General features: G+C 34.8%; 3 protein-coding genes across 6 annotated transcripts; 2 read left to right on the plus strand and 1 right to left on the minus strand.

Annotated features, from left to right (window-relative positions):
* The first annotated feature begins 802 nt into the window (after positions 1 to 802).
* On the plus strand, positions 803 to 4011 carry LOC114163821 (probable nucleoredoxin 3). Of its 4 annotated transcripts, none has more exons than XM_028048172.1 (5): positions 843 to 975; positions 1038 to 1132; positions 1800 to 1951; positions 2205 to 2684; positions 3292 to 4011. In XM_028048172.1, the coding sequence occupies exons 3-5, from the start codon at positions 1850 to 1852 to the stop codon at positions 3871 to 3873; spliced, it is 1164 nt and encodes a 387-aa protein (XP_027903973.1). In that variant the 5' UTR covers positions 843 to 975; positions 1038 to 1132; positions 1800 to 1849; the 3' UTR covers positions 3874 to 4011. The 4 variants fall into 4 exon arrangements, with proteins under 4 accessions (XP_027903972.1, XP_027903973.1, XP_027903974.1 ...); XM_028048173.1 differs by having other exon boundaries at positions 847 to 975; positions 1087 to 1132; XM_028048171.1 differs by lacking the exon at positions 1038 to 1132 and having other exon boundaries at positions 803 to 975.
* Positions 4012 to 4724: 713 nt separating this feature from the next.
* LOC114163820 (U-box domain-containing protein 52-like) lies at positions 4725 to 11759 on the plus strand. The gene is made up of 10 exons (XM_028048169.1): positions 4725 to 5487; positions 6602 to 6708; positions 6842 to 6963; positions 7285 to 7493; positions 7583 to 7634; positions 7913 to 8210; positions 8573 to 8674; positions 8834 to 9259; positions 10353 to 11117; positions 11388 to 11759. The coding sequence occupies exons 1-10, from the start codon at positions 5286 to 5288 to the stop codon at positions 11457 to 11459; spliced, it is 2355 nt and encodes a 784-aa protein (XP_027903970.1). The 5' UTR covers positions 4725 to 5285; the 3' UTR covers positions 11460 to 11759.
* A 1634-nt stretch (positions 11760 to 13393) lies between these two features.
* LOC114163907 (oligouridylate-binding protein 1-like) lies at positions 13394 to 20103 on the minus strand. Its single transcript, XM_028048293.1, has 13 exons — positions 19922 to 20103; positions 19609 to 19746; positions 18676 to 18737; positions 18306 to 18408; positions 17768 to 17844; positions 17405 to 17466; positions 17197 to 17284; positions 16897 to 16972; positions 16500 to 16530; positions 16289 to 16411; positions 15356 to 15444; positions 14201 to 14374; positions 13394 to 14031 (listed from the first exon to the last, which is right to left on the minus strand). Exons 2-13 carry the CDS (start codon positions 19714 to 19716, stop codon positions 13714 to 13716), a joined length of 1311 nt encoding a protein of 436 aa, XP_027904094.1. The 5' UTR covers positions 19717 to 19746; positions 19922 to 20103; the 3' UTR covers positions 13394 to 13713.
* Positions 20104 to 20928: the final 825 nt, after the last annotated feature.

The following is a 20928-nucleotide window of genomic DNA, read 5'->3' on the forward strand; positions in this document are numbered from 1 at the left end:
TTGAGAAACTTTCTTTTGATAGAATTTATTTTTTAACATATACTAACTTTTTTTTTTCAATTTATATCAAATTTATATGTATGGTTAAAAATTTGTCAACAAAATTTTATTAAAAAATGATTTTTTTTTTTTATTTACATGAGCATAAGTTAAAATCATGACATAAATTAGTTTTTGAGCCGTGTACCAGGCATTTAAGTTTGTTCGATAGTGTTTTCAACAAAGACACGACAAAAACTTGCTTCCATTCCGCGGTGTGGGACTCATGACCAGAAAACAAAATCTTCAATCATAGACAATAGTAAGCATATTATTTACTCAAGATAAATATTTATTTAGTTTTCCAACACAAAATCCACACTATTACTTTTATGAATATAGTTGACCCTTATCATAAAATTTTATATTTATAATAATCTAACTCAGTTGAAAAGTAAATAAAATTTTCAAAAAAAAATAAAAAATTAAGAATCAAATTCTGACACATTCGGACAATGTAGACACAATGATTTGTCACCTTATCCGGTTCACAAGTGTAGCATATGCCCAATCTCCGGAACATTTAGTTTTCAAGAAAAAACGACATCAATATTGAACCAAAGACTAAAACGAAAAGAAAGGAAATTTCTAACTGTAACATGCGAGCTTGCTGATAGTTACTTCGCGAAAATTAACATTAATTTCAGGTTGTAAGGATGGTGCTGCTGAATAAATAAACCCACATGTAAAAGAACATATAATCTATAAATATAACTGTTACGAGTTTTTTTTTTTTAAATTAAGTAAAAGAATCCACTTTTTTTTTTTTTTTATGTGTGCAGTGAATAGGATTGAGTCTTATTGATCACGTCAGTGTAACATTTAAAGTTGTTCTCTGTTCCAACGCTCTGTATCATCTCCTTTCCTCTTGGAGACTCAACCTCTTCCTCCTTCTTCCTATCCACTGTTCTTCATCTTCAGCTGCAACTTCAAAAGGTAATTAATTTACTTCAAAGTTTGAAACTTTATCCATCAACCAGTCACTTTTTTACTTGCAGCACAAGGGCCACTCATCATCACTTCTTCTATTTTGGATTGCTTCTGCAGCAGTTTGATCATACCCCACTTCCTCTCCCCTTTTAAAGTGTGTGAGGTTTATTCTTCTTACCAATTCATGGCTCTTAACTGGGTTTGATGCAAAAATCTTCTCTAAAGTAGATAAGGGTGCTTTTGATCTTGGTATCTTTCTTTTGGGTCCATTGAAATCAACTTGAATTGAATGCAAAGATTGCAGCTTGTGAGTGGAATTATTGTTCTCAGTAATCACACACCACTTCAGGTCCTTTGAGTTTCAAGTAACTATTCAGTTACAGTTGGACCATCCAAAAGTTTTACCTTTACGTATTCTAATTCTGGCTTGGAAGATTTTGTGTGAAGCATTTTTCAATCGAGTTAAATTTGAATCATTGATCATCAAAACCATGTATGATTGTGGTTTAGAGAAAGCGCACGTTGCGGTTCCATTAGGAAGTGCGTGTACGTAACCCTTTCTCTGGTTATAAAGACCGAAGCACCCTCATTGGAATATTCTTCTTCCTGTTCACTTTCATGCATGCTCATCACACTTTCCAAGTTTTGTTCACACAGATATAATATAATGCTTTCCCAATAGTTTCAGACAAATTGAGTAATTTGGGAAAAACCAAATGATGTTCTTGACAGAACCTGTTGTCAGAGCTAAGTTCAAGGTCCTATTGATAGTGTTATAATCATTGTTGGACATAACTTTCAACCCTCATATTTTTCTCTTGGTCAAACAGATATCAAGAAAGCTAAACAAAAGAGAGGACATCTGCTATATCAAGCTACAATGGCAGGGTTAAATTTTGAAGCCACATATACTGACAACCATGATATTCTGAAGATACTTGAAGCTGAAGGTGTTGAGTTCCTTTTATCTTCTGAAGGGAAGGTAATTTAGTTTCTTCAGAACCACTCCTTCTATTAGTTCTGTGTTTTGATTAGACAATAAGCTAGTTAATGAATTCAACTTGAGATCACTTGTTGATTTAAGTATTTTAACTTCAAGACCATCTTCAGATGGTTCTTTTTTGTTTTCTCCAAGTAAATAAAAGGGTCAAATAAGGAAACAAATTGTATCATTTGATTAGTTTTTTTACTTCAGTTTGTAGCTAATGATTTCCATCTTTAAATCATGAGATTAGGTACCTGTGTCAGAATGCAATGGGAAAGTCATGTGCCTATTTTTCAGTGCAAACTGGTGCAGGCCTTGCAGAGCTTTCACTCCCCATCTTGTTGAACTTTATGAAACACTGAGAAAGAGGGGAATAAATATAGAGATCATCTTCATCTCCTTTGACCGTGATGAGGATGGATTTAAAGAGCACTTCAAGAGCATGACATGGCTAGCTGTCCCATTTGATGTAAATTTGCACAGAAGACTGATTGACAGATACAGAGTTGATAGAATCCCATCATTTATTCCATTATGTTCAGATGCTATAACTGTTGAAGAAGACTTGATTGGCTGCATTGAAGATTATGGTGCTGATGCATTTCCTTTCACTAGGAAGAGACACCAGGAATTGAAAGCCATGGATGAAAGGAAGCTTGAGGAAGCAAACTTGGAAGAGTTATTGGGACATGAAGGACGCCGCTTTCTCATCTGTGGAGATGATAGAAAGGTAGTCCATTTCTTGCTTCTAGCTTCTAACCACTGTCCTATTAGATCAGTTTTCCCATAGACCAGCAGAAGAAAGAAAGAAGGAAAATTGAAAAAAAATTCTTCATAAAGTTAACTTATACATTTTAAAACTTTAGAAACTTTCATTTTTCCTTCTTACATTCTTCTGTCATCAATGTTTATAGAAATTTTTAGGGATAAATATGTTTTTAGTCTTTTAATTCGGATGCGAAACTGGAATTCGTCCTTGTCTCAAACTTTGATACATTTTGATTTTTAAACTTTAAAAATGAATGAATATAATCCTTCTAACCTAAATACATTAATTTTTGTTGACATTCTCAAATGTGTTTTAGGATGGTGTTTGAGTTGTTTACATCATTTTGATACGTTCCGGTTCAAATATCAGCATGGAACATTGTTTAACAGTATATTCATTCATTTTCAAAGTTTTTGGGATCAAAATATATTAAAGTTTGAAAGATTGACGAATTCCAATTTTGCATGTAAGTTCAGGAACTAAAAACATATACTTAACCTAAATTTTTATATGAAGGGCTTGTGTAGTAGGTGCAAGCGTATGCCATTCACAAGTCTTTTTGTTGCAGGTGCCCATATCTGAAGTAGCTGGTAAAACCATAGGCCTGTATTTTTGTGCCTACTGGTCTCCTCCTTGCTGTGCCTTCACTGTCCAACTTAGAGATGCATACAACAAACTCAAGGCTGCAAAAGGAGACTGCTTTGAGATTGTTGTAATATCAACAGATAGGGATCTTGATGAATTCAATGTCAACAAAAGTAGTATGCCATGGCTTGCTGTTCCATATGAGGACAGGACAAGGCATGACCTTAGAAGAATCTTCAATATAAAGGGCATTCCTGCATTGGTTCTCATTGGAGCAGATGGCAAAGTAATCAGTGTGAATGGCAAGTTTATGATCTCCTCATATGGTGCAGAAGCTTTTCCCTTTACCGAATCACGGATAAGAGACCTAGAAGCAGCTCTGAGAAAGGAAGGAGAGGCTTTGCCAAAGCAGGTTGAAGATGTGAAGCATGAACATGTGCTGAAACTGGATATGGCCAAAGCATATGTATGTGATTCCTGTAGAAAGCAAGGGAAGTTCTGGACATTCTCTTGTGATGTTTGTGACTATGACCTGCACCCAAGTTGTCTAGAAAAGGCCAACTAGAACTACAACTGATAGAGAATAGAAAAACGTAAGTTTGGAACAATTATGCTTATTTCTGTTGTGATGGAAAGAATGTTGTAATACCTAAAAAATTTGAACATTCAATATATTTTCTTTCTTTTGAGTATGTTGATAAAACCTGCCACTGAAATTATGAGTGATTTAAATCAGATTAGTGTAGGCACATACTGTTTACAGGGTGTCTGTATCATGATTTTGATACGACTTTATACATAGGTGAAAAACAAATGTATGGAGTTTCTGGAAGTGAAAATGTGTGTAAGTATTCAAGTTAATTAGAATTTATTCAAAGTGTTGATGACTTTTATACAGTTTATTCATACACAAATGGCAATGTGCTTTTGTGTAATCCACTTCAAGAAAAAAATCAGGTTAAACAACCCTATTATCAATATAATTTAGACTATTGTCTTACTTTTAATTTTTGTCACGTTTTGGTTCCTATTGAAAACTATTTTATTTTAGTCAGTGATGATATTTTGTTTCAGTTCTTACTAAAGTACAACTTTTTTTTTATATAGATCCCTTTTCCATCAGAAAATTTTCATCTTGGTCTGATATTTATTGTCAATCAAAGAGGCATGCCATGTCATCACTGAGAGGGGCAAGGATTAAAATAAAAATATAAAAACAAAAATTATTAAACATTAATGACCATTGTGATAAAATAACTTTACTAATGTGTAATTTCTTTTACCGATTTAAATAAATAAATCCATCATAGTGAAACATTAATGACCATTGTGATAAAATTTGGATGTCAAATTACGTTTTTATAACCATTTAATTCCCTTCTGTGTTTGCACAATGACATTAAAATATGATTAATGGGAGCTGTGACTGATATATATGATTTAGTAAGGAGATTTCATTTCCAAAAGGACGAAGTCAAAGTTAACCCGCAAATTTTGGTCATTCTTTGATGGTATAAACAACATCATAGAATAGAACAATGTGTGTGGTTCTTACATCAAGGAAAAAGAAGCTTAAAATAGTTAAATAAATCCCAGATTGGCTGCTACAATATACAAGGGATCGGTTAGTTATTTACTATTCTTTTTGTCGTTTAAGGTTTTGAACATCAAAAGAGAATCAGGAACAACAATCTCACAAAGTAAACGAATTAAACAAATGCCTCAAGTCCTATGTTATTCAAGAGTATCATTTGATCCTATATATTTTTCATCAAAGCAAGCTGAGGAGTTTCTGGGTGCAACTTAACCAAACCAACCACAGATTGGGAAACATCATCAAAAGGGAAAAAAAAGGAAGGATCTTTAGATGGTGCCTTTCAAAGGAAGAGAAAAAAAGACATTTTGGCCTTGAGGGTCCCTTTAGTTTGGTGTTTTGTTGATTGCAGGAGCAGAATAAGATTGCAGTGAAAGAAAGTAATGTGGTTGCCTAAGAATCGATCAGATAAAAAGGATGGTGTGAGTGGATTAGTAGCAGTGGCAATTGATAAAAAGAAAGAGAGCCAATCTGCACTCAAATGGGCCGTTGACAATCTCCTCACCAGAAGTGCAACAGTAATTCTCATCCATGTCAAGCTTCTCGCACCATCTCTGTCTCCATCACCTTCTCTTTTCGCCCCTAGTAAGTACCTTACATTGGAATTTGTTAAGAAATTTTGTGTCCTTGTCCGAACGGATTTCATAACAATGGTATCATAGCCTTATAACGAATTCAATGTCATAACAACATTGCCTTAAGGTTTTGGTGTAAAAGTGGTGTCTAAGGTCTTATATGTGTAAGACTAATGTCATATAACCATATAGAACCACAATCTCTCAATGACCATAACTATGCCATAACCATGCCCTATAACCATAACCCTCATATATGAAAAAATATATAACCTATCAGTGGTATCAGAGCCGATGGTTCGGAGTGACTGACCGCATAACCATAACCAAAAAGGGGTCACCGAAGTGACTGACCGCATAACCATAACCAAAGGGGTCACTCATACACACCTGAAGGGAAATATACCATATGAAAAAAAGAAAAAAAACAAGGGACTCACCCTTGAGGGGAGATGTTGGGAATAGTCCAAGTGTGAGTCAAAAAGTCCCACATTGGATAGAAAAGACAAAGTTAAACACTATATAAGAATAAAGACCCATAACAACATTGCCTTAAGGTTTTGGTGTAAAAGTGGTGTCTAAGGTCTTATATGTGTAAGACTAATGTCATATAACCATATAGAACCACGATCTCTCAATGACCATAACTATGCCATGACCATGACCATAACCTATATGAAATATATATAACCTATCACGAATCTACTCCTACAAAGGTGAATTCACCTAGGTGCTAGCCTATAGGAGAAATTGTGTTATTGTACACATCAACCAAATATCATTTCCTCCCTCATTATTGATTTTGATATCTAAGTAGACCATTAAAAAATGTGGTGGTGTTGAGTAAATTTTGGAAAACCAGATTTCTTCTTCATTGGTTACTGATTCCTGTCAACTTAAAAAATAATCTAGTAAATAGCATAATTTATTTCAATTTGATAGAGTTTTATGACACAGCTAAACAGATCTCAATTTCTATTATGAATTTATGAAAGTTTAGAGTAACATGTGAAATACACACATAGATATGTATACATGTGTGTGTGTGTAAAGAAAAGTTTTTCAGCAGCAATGGGAACAATGGCGACATGATTGATTCCTCATTTGGTTGATTACCTTGGCAGGGATAAGTTCTTTCCTTGGTGATGATCCTTCAGCATTAAGCAAAGAACACGACGGCCAAAACAGAAATGTTTTCCTCCCATATCGTGTCTTCTGTACAAGGAAAGATGTGAGTTGTTTTTCCTTCCAAGATGAATGTTTGTGGAAATGAAAGCAACAATCTTGCTGATGGTGTTCATCTTAGAATTCTTATCATCTCTTTTGTTTTTGTTTGTCGGTGTGGTGTGGTGGATGGGCCATAGATTCAATGCAAGGATGTCCTACTAGAAGATTCAGAAGTACCTAGAGCTGTAATTGAATATGCTTCTCAGACAGGAGTTGAGCATCTGGTTCTTGGCTCTTCAGCAAAAACTAGTTTGCTCAAGTATGTTACTTTGTCTTGCAAATTTTACCTCAAGTTTTGTCATGTTCAACTTGATACAAACAATTGCTCAAGACTTTATATTGTCATAACTTAGGGTCCCTAAATCATTGAAAAAATATATAAGATTAAGGAAGCAAAATAAATTTTTTTCATAGACTCACTAATAGTTTTAACAAATCTAGGAAGTGTGCTTGCCACTCTCATGTACACGTAGGTCTGTCACTGCTTATGAATACTTATTGTTAAGATAGAAACCTGAATCTCTAGCTTGGATGTGTCGGTATGTATTCCATTTCTTAAAGAATGTTTTTTTCTCATCAGAAGGTTCAAGGTATCAGATATTCCAGGAGAAATTTCAAAAGGGGCGCCAGATTTCTGCACCGTCTATATTATTGCCAAAGGAAAGATCCAAACTATGCGATCTGCTACTCGTCCTGCACCTGCCATTTTCTCTAACCAGCTCTGTCAAGGTAACAATGGCAGGTCAAACCTTTCAGAGCCAAATGTGTACTCAGGTCAAAGCATAAGAGGTTAGATTCATCCTTTCAAGAATCACACATCTATGTCCCTAAACATATTGTGAAATGTGCTACTCACTAAGAAAGTTGGTTTCTGTCAGATCAAGAAGCGCATTCCTTTGATACTTCATCACAGTATGACGAAAATTTCAGGTCAGTGACATTACAGAATACATACTACTTAAGCATTTGTTTTGTAAGTACGAACCAGTTCTGTGAGATTCAGTGATTTTTTTCCGTGAAAAGTCATGTAACTTCTTAATTTTCATAAGTTGAATGACCAACTTCAATTCTCCAAAAGCTACATGACTTTTCCCGAGAAAAAGTCACTGAATCCATCCACGTTCTTTGCAAGACTAAATAGCATTTGTTCTTTGCAAGACTAAATAGCATTTGTTTTGGCATATGAAGACTAAATGTATTGGAAACAGGTCACCATTTACTAGGAAACGTTACAATGGCAGACATTATGGGGACACTCCGAATTTAGATACGGACATATCCTTTGTAAGCTCTGGAAGGAGAAGCACAGATCGTTTGATCCCTTCAATGAACTTAGATACAGGAATATCCAACAGTCGGCTATCATATAGTTCAGACATAGATGCAAACTTCAGCTTTGAGTCAGCACCTTTTCCAAGGAAGTCAGTGGAAATGAGCTCTCCTCTTGAATTATCATCATTCTCATTTGAGAGTGATAAGCAATCATCTAGTTCCTCACAAACAGCGGTAAGGAAATTTGGCAGTGCTGTAGAGATCTGTTTGTTTGGTCTGAGAAAACATTTTTCCTATGTTTTATTAGTCACTAAAAAAAATCTCATCTTGTTTTCACTTTGTTTAGTTAAAACTGGATTTTTGTTTTTATTGTGCAAGTCTTTGAAAATGGAAAAAAAAGAAGGTAAAGTAAGTAGCATCTTTGTAGTTATTTACAAAACCAGATTCTCACATGCATTTGTATGTTCTGGCTTGCTTGAACATGTTATAACAGTTCCTGCACTGATTAAGGAGTTGAAGAGAATTCCATAGTTTAGGCCCATTTTTGTAAAAAAAGAATGAGATTTTTTAAATTGTTGAAGTTGTGGCAATTGTAGGATGACATGGAAGCAGAAATGAGAAGATTGAAGTTGGAGCTGAAGCAGACCATGGAAATGTATAACACAGCTTGTAAAGAAGCACTCACAGCACAACAGAAGGTGTGAATATATATACATATGGTTTGTGTTTAGAATTTATTTTTCATGCACTGGTTATCATATCATTAACCAATTAGAAATCACTTGAAGGTAATTATTACTTTTTAATTATATAATTGTGTTTATCTCTGGAAAAATTGAATAATGTGTGGTTGACAGGCAGTGGAACTTCAGCGGTGGAAACTAGAGGAAGAGAGGAGATTGGAAGAAGCAAGGCTGGCTGAGGAAGCAGCACTGGCAATTGCAGAAAAGGAGAAAGCAAAGTCAAAAGCAGCCATTGAAGCTGCTGAAGCACAGAAGAGGATTGCAGAACTGGAGGCACAGAAGAGACTCAATGCAGAAATGAAAGCACTTAGAGAATCAGAAGAGAAAAGAAAAGTGCTTGAATCTTTAAATGTAGATGTCAGGTATAGAAAATACAGTATTGAGGAGATTGAAGCAGCAACAAATTTCTTTTCAGAATCCCTTAAAATTGGAGAAGGAGGATATGGTCCCGTTTTCAGGTGCCTCTTAGATCACACCCCTGTTGCAGTCAAGGTTCTACGCCCTGATGCACAACAAGGAAGATCACAGTTTCAGCGAGAGGTAAGCATGCACAGAAACAAAACACTACATTTCAACACCAAAATTCAACTCAATGATTTGAGATTTTGCTTGCTTGAGATTTTACTTAGTTACAGAAAATGTTCTATATTTTCATTTCTTTTGTAAGACATCCCTTTGTTTTCAATTTTCAAAGACTTGCATACAGTGTAAAACTTTTACACTAACAAACAATCAAAATCACCCTCTATTTGACTTGTAAGTTACAAAATTCAATCATCATACAAGGTAATTTATGATTGGATGACATGTTATATAAGAATAAAGACCCATAACAACATTGCCTTAAGGTTTTGGTGTAAAAGTGGTGTCTAAGGTCTTATATGTGTAAGACTAATGTCATATAACCATATAGAACCATAATCTCCCAATAACCATATGCCATAACCATGCCCATAACCGTATATGAAAAATATATATAACTTATCAGTGGTATCAGAGCCGATGGTTCGGAGTGACTGACCGCATAACCACCACCATAAACAAAAGGGGTCACCGATGTGACTGACCGCATAACCATAACCAAAGGGGTCACTCATACACCTGAAGGGAAAATATACCATATGAAAAAGGAAAAAAAAAAAAACAACAAGGGACTCACCCTTGAGGGGAGATGTTGGGAATAGTCCAAGTGTGAGTCAAAGTCCCACATTGGATAGAAAAGACAAAGTTAAACACTATATAAGAATAAAGACCCATAACAACATTGCCTTAAGGTTTTGGTGTAAAAGTGGTGTCTAAGGTCTTATATGTGTAAGACTAATGTCATATAACCATATAGAACCATAATCTCCCAATAACCATATGCCATAACCATGCCCATAACCGTATATGAAAAATATATATAACTTATCAGGATGACATGTTATATTTTCTCTCACCCTTCCTTCCAAACCTATCAAACCAACTTTATATCTTTCACAAGTGTTAGTGAGGAAAGTTGAACCCACAACTTCTCCCTCCCACGTTCCCTTCCAACTTTACCATTAAGTCAACCTTATATCTTCTGGATGGATGCAGGTTAAATTTGCCTGATCCTAACTAAACTATACAATCTTTTGTTATTACATTACAGGTTGAAGTATTGAGCTGCATACGGCATCCACACATGGTTCTACTCCTAGGAGCATGTCCAGAATATGGATGTCTGGTGTATGAATACATGGCAAATGGAAGCTTGGAAGATCGGCTCTTTCGACTAGGCAACACTCCCCCACTTCCATGGCAGCTAAGATTCAAGATAGCAGCAGAGATTGGCACAGGCCTGCTGTTCCTGCACCAGACAAAACCGGAACCTCTGGTGCACAGGGACTTGAAACCAGCCAACATCTTGCTTGACAGAAACTTCGTGTCCAAAATCAGTGATGTAGGTTTGGCCAGGCTAGTTCCGCCATCTGTGGCAGACTCTGTGACGCAGTATCACATGACATCCACAGCAGGAACCTTCTGCTACATAGATCCTGAGTACCAGCAGACAGGAATGTTGGGAGTGAAATCAGACATATACTCCCTTGGGATAATCTTTTTGCAAATTTTGACAGCAAAATCACCAATGGGTTTGACCCATCATGTTGCAAGGGCCATTGAGAAGGGAACTTTATCTGAGTTGTTGGATCCATCACTCTCTGATTGGCCACAAGAGGAGGCTTTGACATTTGCCAAGTTGGGAGTGCAGTGTGCTGAATTAAGGCGCAGAGACAGACCTGATCTTGGCAAGGTTGTCCTACCAGAACTACACAGACTAAGAAACCTTGCTGAAGATACTCACCTTATCTCAGCTTTGGGTAACCCTACCAATATACCCCGAGACATGTCTGACAGACCAGTTTCAGCAGTACTGGTAAGTTTCTCTCTTTTCATCGTACAAGTTAATACAGTAACAAAGCATACATTTTTCTGAAATTTAAAGCTGAAATTTAAAGTGAGTGTAAGTTTCACTAAGTAAAAATAAAATAATTAAGCAACAAATAAAGTATAGACTCATCGTAAATATTTTATAGATGAGTTAGACTCATGTCTTATTGATATGTAATTATTCTTTCTCAGAAAATCATGTTACATATGCATTATGCTAACATGAAAAATTGTTTCTGATTTTTGATTTTCCCAGGAAGGAGATTGTCCTCCATTTCCTAATGCTGTCGCGGGGGAAATTAGAGCTAATAATTCAGTGGCTTTCTGAGAAGGGAAAACAACAATTGAACCAAACAAGAAAATATGTTCAATGGATTCATGTCCAGGATAAAGTGTAAATTGCTTAGGTGGTTGTAAATTGCACCAAAAGCGTAGCATATTTTTGAGCTACAGTGTCACTGTTTGCAGAAATGAAATAGGTTCTCCACACAGTTTTGGACTCATGTATAGAAATTGTAACTATATTTTCTCGATTCCAAGCCATGTTGTAAACGAGGCTTTCTTCCTATAACTTCTTCACTCTTCGGAGAGTTTTAAAAAGTAATTATCCAAAAACTTGAGAGGAACACGTAATGTATTATCCACGTATTTGTGTTAATAATTTTGAAACATACATACATTTTTCTTTCGTTGCAATGTTCAATATAACTAAGGAGGTTTGTTTTAATATAATTAACTTCAGCGTGACATTTAGAAATACAATGTTTAAAGTAATTGTTAATAGTTTTCAATTGTTACATATAATAATGTGAATTTACATTGAAAATTTATTTTAATTTAATTCAGTAGCTAACTCTAGATCTGGAATTGGGAGAAAGTAATGACTCATAACTGATGATATGATATAAATCAAATACGTATTTAGATTAATTAGTTTAAAGAGAAAAAAAAAAAAACTTTGACAATTTTACAAAAAATTCAAACACAATTTAGGCCGGTTCGGTTCGCAAAAGCAACGGTCATGGGCTAAGATTCCATCAAGAATGCCAAGATTCCCACCTCAATTTAATCGTTTAACATTTTTCGTTCAATATATTATTATTATTGGCTTAAACATTATGGACATGGAAAAAGAAATATATAGAGCGGTAATGAGAAAAATGAATCCGTAAAAAGCAGAAACTATGGCTAACCTTAACTCACGTCCATATTAGAAAACAAGAATGTTTGTTTATGAGTGGTCCTTTTATCAATCATTTTTAGGTCAAAGCAATAAAAGCCTTTTATCAACACTCTATGGTGTGTCCAGAGTATGATAAAAATGGAGAAATAGAATGTGTTTTAATGTGCTGCTCGTGTTTGTTTTCAAAATTAGCCTCCATCTTATCTATTTTCTTGTGCTTGCAAAGACTGTTACTGTTCCAATTAGTTATTCGCTATTTTATTCTCCACTTTACTCAACCAAAGGTGAATAATACTCTGTTCTTTAATGGATTATGTGATTGTCAATGTTTATGCTTCTTCCGTTTTGCCTTTGATAATTGCTTGTGTTTTTCATAGTTGGCTATGCGTTGGTTTTCACAATTAGGTTGTTTTATATGATTGTGTGCATTTAATGTTATACAATGCGTTGAGTTTAAAGTAATATTTTTTTCATTATAGCATTACTTATCTCTCTTCCTTCCATCTAAAACCCAACAAGTCATGTTGTTTTCCAATTTCCTTCCTATTATTTCTTTTAAACTAAACAATCCAGAATTATCCTCTCCTTTTTATCTATTTTTCCTTATTTTTATCTACACTTTTTTTCTGTAGTATCAAACAAAACGCAAATTACCGACCTAAATTTCATTCCGCGTAAGTTGAGGAAAATTTATATGGTGGTTTTGAACCACTACTTTGACACTAACTAAATATCACTCACTAATTAATTATTTTATCCTAAAAGTAAACTACTACTGAACGAGGAAAATTTAGCAAAGTAATTGTAATTTAATTTCACAGGTCGCTTCGTATCTCCTATTAGCCCAAAGGGCTAACTGGCAATTGACCAAAAAATGGCTAGCTCGAAAAAATCTAGAAAATATGAACGAACCATCTTTCTTTGTTGTGGACTAATTATTAAAAGAGTGTTTCTGACACATTATATAAAGGCAAAGTTAAGTATGTGATACAAAAGAAAAGTGAAGGTATTTTGAATGCGGCGGTGACACGGATTAAAGTTCATCAATATCATGACTGATATAACGCAGCGGCACGAAAAGAAAAGAAAAGAAAAGGCATAAAATTATTAACATGATCTTGAGTCGATACTTATAATACACAATAACAAATGAAAACTACCCAAACATAAAATTCGCTTCTCTTTCTAGCAAAACATAGATCCCTTTTTCTGAGTCATAAAATCCTCGTTAGATCAAACAATACAAATTACAACACGACGTAAAAACTAAGTAAATATCAAGCCACAATACCTCCAATAGAAAAAGCCGAGTATGAAAAGGACATGGTGTGGGGAAGCAAAGAGATGAAAGTCCCCCAGAAGATAGTAAAGCAACTGTGAATCTGCACAAGCCCAGGCATCAACGATAGTACATAAGCTGCTGTCTTGATGAATTACCGGTATATCCATCATACATGGCTTGAGATCCCGCAGAGTTTACGCCCATTGAAGCCGGAGCTAGGCCGTGTTGTCCGGTCATTTGTAGAAGAGCTTGACCTGAAAGACCAGACACAGCAGCCTGACTCAAGGCCAGTTGGCGCTGATAAGCCAACAACTCAGCAGGAGAATAACCTTGGTTCATCCCTGCTGCTGTCGGAAGTATTTGATATGGTTGAGCAGGAGGAGGTAGTGGATTCGATGCTGTTCCAGGAGGAGTTGGTTTACTACCCCACGAACACTGCACAAATCAAATCAAATCATTTTTGTTCCCCCACATCTCATCAATGCATCACAACCACCAAATTACATTTATATTCCAAAAGCATTTTAACTTTCCAACAATATCAAATTGGGTCAATCAGTCCCTAACAGGCATGGAAGAATGCTGTAAGTGAAAGAATTCTCACCTTCATACTCTTCCCACGGATTATTCTTCCATTAGCCACCTGAATGGCCAACGCAGCTTCCTCGTGAGTGTTGTATCTAACAAATCCAAAACCCTTATCCCTTTGAACTCGAACCTCCTCAATTACCCCAGCCCCCAGTGCATGGAATTGGCAATGGAGTTCAGCTTGTGTTACCTGTTACCCTCAAACCACGTGTAAGAATCGTGTAAACGGAACAGTTCATGATTTGTAATAAAATGCAAGACTGACATTCAGATCAATCAATATGGAGAAATGCTGTTACAGATTTGACACATTCAACAAGTAGATGCTAGGAAGGAGGACTAAATGCTGGAAAAAGGTTTTCATAAATTAACACAAAATTTGTTTTCAACCAGGATTTTGAATTATGGACTGCATCAGACGAAGAAGAAACAATAATATGGTTGCAAGGAGTTCGGCAAACATGTGACGCATAACAAATGCCTTCACCATATCAGCAGTTCCCCACAAATCACTGGGATGGCCCTCATTCTCTTCGAGAACAGATCCAAACCAAGAGGCAGCAGATAAGACTCAATGATGAAAGAGATCGATGAAGTTGTGAATAAACCACAAACCACGACAGATAACTGCTCCCCAGATGTAAAGACACGTTTTTTTTACAGGATTGCAATACCAATCTAGGGTGGAGGTGACACTCTAAGAAACCTGGGTCACTATTGCCAATGCCAAATTCAAAAACACATTTGAAAAGTTATAAGAAATATCATAACACATGGATCGACAACTAGAACAAAATTAAGCACGAATTTTGAATACAATAATTTAAGTTCGGGTCAATTAATGCTTGAAAGGCCAAAGCATGTCTGTCCTTTAACTGCATGTAAGTCATTATGTTGAAAAGCCTGCAATGGGAACTAACTTATACATCTTATGGCATTTTTCTGGCACTTTAAACAAGGGTGGTTCAGATATACACCATTGTAAAATATGCACCCCTCAGCAATCCATCCAAAACTACGTTTAAAGCTAATTCTAATAAGCCAGATCAATCCTAGAAAATACCTAAATATTTTTTCCATATTTTTGAATATAGAAATTAAACAAAGTTTTTGTCCTTACAATGTGAAAATAATAACCATAATATTTCATTCTTCAATCCACATAACTTACATCATGAGGAAGGTTGCCAACATAAACAGTGGTGTATAAAGAATTGTTTTCGGGAGCATCTTCATTATTATTATTATCTTGACCACCATCTGTAAAACACATAAGAAAAAATTAATTATAAATATCTGTCACTGTCAACAATTCTAAAATTCCATGGCGGTTTCCAGAAGCACACAGGAAGTAGATGAGCAAATTTAGTTACACGAGTGCATAGGAAACAGAGAAGCAAATGAAACAATTACTTCCTGTGTGCTTCTGGAAAAATTATACCACAGTAGTGGGTAACAAACTTCGCTAAATGCTCACCATGCAAAAGCACATTCATCCCAAACAAACTAAAGTAGCTATGCTATTTGTGTCTACCTAAGCTATTTTCTGAGACCCAAGTACGCATCAAAACTGGTGCCCGTTAAATCAAACACTTAAAAGTGCAGTTTCATTGGTGTCTAGCAAATATGAAATTTAAGTCTAACTCAGCTTCAATAAAGTGGTTCATATAGGATTTCAAACACACCCCTCACACCAAGGAATGGCTTAATAGGGGATGACCAAATAATTCCAACAAACTTTAAGATAGACTTTTATACCATCTAAGAAAGTGAACTCTAAACCTAACTCAATCTTACAAAACTAACTTACAAATTGAGGTATCAATCCACTTATATACTATAATTTGATAATATCTTTAGGCATTGTGAATCTCCAACCTAAACCACCAAAATATACATGCTACTCTGATCAGTGTGGTACATCATTCCGTTATATTTTCAATCAGTATGGCATCATTCAGCACAATTAATAGCACATACCAGACAAAAGCACAGCGTGAACTGTAGAAGGAAAAAAAAAATGTAAACTTGAGCCTTCATCTATATTTTTCATGGTTTCAGAAATATAAGCTCAGGCGCTTCTATCCAGAAAGGTACGTGATACCTGAAGATCCATTTGTTAGCACAACAGCATTTTGGTTTTCATTGCTCTTCTCTTCATTGGAGCTGGTACCAGCACCCTTAGTTGCCCAGTTGCATCGTATTTGCCTATTTCCCAGCCACTTGCCTACATGATAAAGGAAATCCACAAGTTGGTATGAACATAAAACATGACACAGAAGCAGGGAACAAAGGTATACAACCGAATGCCAAACCTGTCATATCATTTATGGCACTTTGGGCATCCTGCATATATCAAATGCATAAAGAGGCGTCATTTCATCAATTCAACACATAATTAACATAGTTGCACCAACCTAATTTTTTATTAATTTAACTTGGAAGATATTCTAAAAAAGTTCATACTCACACATCCAACAAAAACACAATAAATAAAAATTGTATGGCATTTGAAATGAAGTTGAGATCTGGAAATATTGACTGTTCTGTTCCCGTTTAATTTGAAAGGAAAACTTAATGATCTTTTTATAGCATACATATGTATATTAAGTCCAGTTTATTTTGGAAAATGATTGTTTTTTCTGTGGCTCCTGAAAAAGCTTTAACTTTTTCCCCCTTTTAGGATGGTTCATTGGTTGATATCTTCATTACCTGATGATCACGGAAAGAAACAAAACCATATCCTTTTGACCGACCAGTTTTATGATCCCACATAACCCTCGCATCACTGCAAATAATGAGAGAAGATGGAAAAGTAAATTCCAGAAACCGAAACACCTTTCAAGGCTGAGTAACTTGTTGAAAAGTTCCCCCCAGTTAACTATCTTCAACGTGTCACCACTAATGAGGACTACAACAGTCACCATAAAAACAGAATATACCTTGCTACAATGACCAAAAAATTCACAATGAAGAAAAAAAACAAAAAAAAAAAAGCAATGAGGAACTCACGAACAACTAGGATAGACTGAGAAGCAAGCAAATAAAGTTGCATCAGTAACCTCTGGACTCAAATCACCGACAAATATATTGAAGTGCCCTGATGATTTTAAACTAAAATTAAAGAAATATACAATCAAAAGGAAAAAAGAAAAAGAATGCCCCCAAGAAGCAAAATAATTGAAATCACAAAAATATATGAACTGTTCTTAAAATTAACCTGATGTGTCCTCCCTACTGCTATTTGCATATGCCCAATTCACCTTAAGTGCTTGACCATATCTGCAAACAGAAATAAAAAGAAAAAAATTATGCAAAGTAGCTACATATTAAAGTGAACTCTGAGAAACCTGCCAGGACTCAAGATTTTACAATTAGACATCTTCGAGCCATGAAAATATTATGCAATGCCAAGTAAAACTAAATAATTGGTCTATCAGTAAAAAAAAATATAGAAGTGAAAACGATAATGGTTCCTCTATCTCCAGAAAATCAAGATGGGAATTTATCCACAATTAACAAACAAACCTATGCAAATATGCCAGAGAAGCTGAATAAACACGTATTAAACAAAAATGCTTACAGTTGTCGTCCGTGCAATGTCATTATTGCAAGGGCCGCAGATGCTCGATCATGGTAGTCCACAAAACCATAAGAGGACTGTAACATCAATTGCACAATTAGAAAATGCCAAAAAAATAATCAGAAATCAAGATTCTAGGAGACAATGAAACCTATAATTTTGTTAGTAAAGGCCGGAATCACCAAACAAATTGTGTACTGAAATGCAATTATCTTTCCATAACTCCAAGAAAACATATCACCTTTGTAGAATAAGGATTCCAAAACGAGTCCCATTAGAGAAGTTCAGAGTAAAATAATTATATACTCTAAATTCTTGTGCCAACCAGGTTTATTTTAAAAAAATTAAAAGCTTGCTCATCAGTACTAATAATCAACATATTCATAATATTAAGGAAACATAGGAAAAATAACAGGGTTTTCTAGTTTTGCAACAAAGCCTGTTAAAAGAGCTCATTTACAAGCACAATATAATAATAATAATAATAGCATCAATGGCCACCAACAAAGAAAATAGAGTTGAATATTGAATCAAAAACCTTTTCTTTTCGTATGAGCTTGCAGCCAGCAAGAGGACCAGCACTCTGAAAAACTTCTGCGAGAAGTTTATCAGTGACATTTACATGAATATTTCCTACATAACTGAAAGAACATAGCTTCAGATCAATAAGGTGTCAAAGAGGATAACTATACTAATTCTAGTGCAGTGATTATTTAATATGACATTGCTTCAGTAGCATCAAATTTATCTCTCAGAAATTCAGGTCAGATAAAAACACCATTTTTGCAAAAACAAATTGAATCTACAGCTATTAGAAATTTGGTTAAAATGGAAATTCTCATACTTGGGCATAAAGATGAAACTAAGGACAAAAATCAGCTAAAATATGAAAGAAATAAAACACTCACACACTACGGCATGCAGAAGTATCAAAACCAGGAGGCAAATTTCCACTTGGAACAGGCTCCATCTGCAAAGTTTACAAAACAACAAAGAATAAACAAAACGGACAAAAAGAAAGAAGCTCCAAACAACTGAGCACAGACAGAAACCTTGAATAGAAAAAAATAGAGAAAAATACAGTACAATATTTAGAGACAGTAAAGGACTGAGCTATTTCTCATATGCTTCTAACGAACCAGATAGTAAATCAACCAGATAGTAAATCGTCAAAAACTATTCTGCAACAGTTCCTCCATTAAATGAGACAACCATCCTATGCTTCATAGGCAAACAGGTTATAAATTCTCGACATATTCCCATTGACTTCGACCTAACATTTTGACAATCATTGGCATATTGAAGAGGTAAAAGTTTGGGAGAAAAATAATTGTAAATCACAAATGCATATAATACACTAGTCGGCACTCGGTAATAGAAGCAACAATTATATCAAATCGACAGTTCAGAATAATTTAAACGACAACAATAGACCAGAGCAGCAGCAATTTTCTGGACAACGAAAACTAGATGAAAATGAACCAAATAAAATCGAAGCAAACAAAACAATTTTCACTTAGGAATAATCATTCCTGTTGAGAGAATAAGAAAACAGTAACGCAACGGGAATCAATTGTACCCTGCAAGACTGCGAAGTGACCTAAAATTAAACTACCACGAAACCTGCAACAAATAAAAAACCAGAGCAACAACGCGAATACCCTAATTACGCGAATTAAATGTTTTCTTGTAATCCACAAGCCCTATTTCCTTCTTCTACGGCAACGGAACAGCACGGCAAATGCAATTGCGTCCGATTCACAAGTTCGACAGGGAAATGAAATGCAGGGTTAATTGAAAAACGAGACAAAGAAAAAAAAAAATTGGAGGGAAAGGCTAACCTGAGACATGGCAGCCGCGAGCATGCCAGGGTGGTACATCTGCTGCTGCTGAAGCAAGGCTTGCTGCATGAGGGCTTGTTGTTGCTGCAACTTCAGCCTCTGTTGCATATCTTAACCCGCGATTCAGATAGATAGTTCCTGAGAAGAGGAAAAAACTCATAATTGTTTCCGCGACTATTTCGTAATAATCTGAAGAAAACAAGGAAATAATTGTAACGATAGTCTAATAATAATGGTGAAATCGGTGATTGAAATCTGAGGAGGCGCGTGAGGCAAAGATAGAAAAGGGGAACGGATTTGATATTTTTCTGACCGTGAATCGATCGGAGACGGAAGAAGAAGAAGGTGAATGGTCCCAACCCAATTCGTGCGTTTTGGTTTTGGTTTTGGAGTTTGGTTCCGCACTCGCGATCAATTCTCCAACCTCATTCCGCCAATCTCATAACCATGTCCATCCACTTCCACTGTATTTTAACCCGGATCGTCTGACCCAACTCAACCGGATAAACCCGTTTACTTTTACCTGTAATTTATATCAACTACAAATTCATCCTACTTGGTTTTTTTTTTTTTAATATCTTAAATTAGTTTTATTTAACATAAATTTTATAACTAACTAATTTGTTTATTTTAAGGAATCTGATTTTTTTTAATTTCTTTTTTTTTTTAATAAACCTAAATCTTATTTAAAGGTTCCACATCTAGTCAACAACCTCGTGATATTTTTAATCAATTTTTAAGCCATATAACCTGATATTTGTTAATTAATTAATACGGTGAGTGTTTATTTGGATAATAAGTTTTTATGAAGTTATAGTATTTTTTACATCTTGAAATCATTTTTTGTTAAATTGTTGTGAAATAATAAATGATAACCAAAAGCAGAATAAAATTGGAAATAAATATTTAATATAAAAAATGAAAAAATTATTGGACAAATTTTCTAAGTATTTACAAATATTTATTTTAACCAATGTTTATTTCTTAGCATAGTCTTGTGAATTTTAGTCAAAATTATAAATCAGTACTCTTTTTTTGTTACCTCATTCATGATTTACGTTCTATATAAAATTGATTCAGTATTGTTTGTTGTTATTAAGTAATAATAATAAATAATACATATTTAACTAATATATATTATTAGTTAAATAATAAATAATACATATTTAACAAATATTTAATATAATGCATGTTAGAGTTCATATTTCTTCCTATTTCAGTTTCTATAGAGATTCCCTTTATCAATTTGTTTAATTTAACTGTTTTTAAACTTAATTATCTTCTTATTTATAAAATTATTTATAAAATAAATAAATAATA

This window comes from Vigna unguiculata, chromosome 9, assembly GCF_004118075.2.
Source record: "Vigna unguiculata cultivar IT97K-499-35 chromosome 9, ASM411807v1, whole genome shotgun sequence".
In the NCBI taxonomy this organism is placed as follows: domain Eukaryota; kingdom Viridiplantae; phylum Streptophyta; class Magnoliopsida; order Fabales; family Fabaceae; genus Vigna; species Vigna unguiculata.

Excerpts from the sequence above, each read along its gene's own strand:
- LOC114163821 (XM_028048171.1), top strand. The coding sequence starts at position 1,850 with ATGGCAGGGTTAAATTTTGAAGCCACATATACTGACAACCATGATATT. Across the intron at positions 1,952-2,204 it reads TTTTATCTTCTGAAGGGAAG|GTACCTGTGTCAGAATGCAA; the intron begins GTAATTTAGTTT and ends TCATGAGATTAG. Across the intron at positions 2,685-3,291 it reads TCTGTGGAGATGATAGAAAG|GTGCCCATATCTGAAGTAGC; the intron begins GTAGTCCATTTC and ends TTTTTGTTGCAG.
- LOC114163820 (XM_028048169.1), top strand. The coding sequence starts at position 5,286 with ATGTGGTTGCCTAAGAATCGATCAGATAAAAAGGATGGTGTGAGTGGA. Across the intron at positions 5,488-6,601 it reads ACCTTCTCTTTTCGCCCCTA|GGATAAGTTCTTTCCTTGGT; the intron begins GTAAGTACCTTA and ends TTACCTTGGCAG. Across the intron at positions 9,260-10,352 it reads GATCACAGTTTCAGCGAGAG|GTTGAAGTATTGAGCTGCAT; the intron begins GTAAGCATGCAC and ends ATTACATTACAG.
- LOC114163907 (XM_028048293.1), bottom strand. The coding sequence starts at position 19,716 with ATGCAACAGAGGCTGAAGTTGCAGCAACAACAAGCCCTCATGCAGCAA. Across the intron at positions 17,285-17,404 it reads CAGTAGGGAGGACACATCAG|GGCACTTCAATATATTTGTC; the intron begins GTTAATTTTAAG and ends TAAAATCATCAG. Across the intron at positions 15,445-16,288 it reads GCTAACAAATGGATCTTCAG|ATGGTGGTCAAGATAATAAT; the intron begins GTATCACGTACC and ends TGTGTTTTACAG.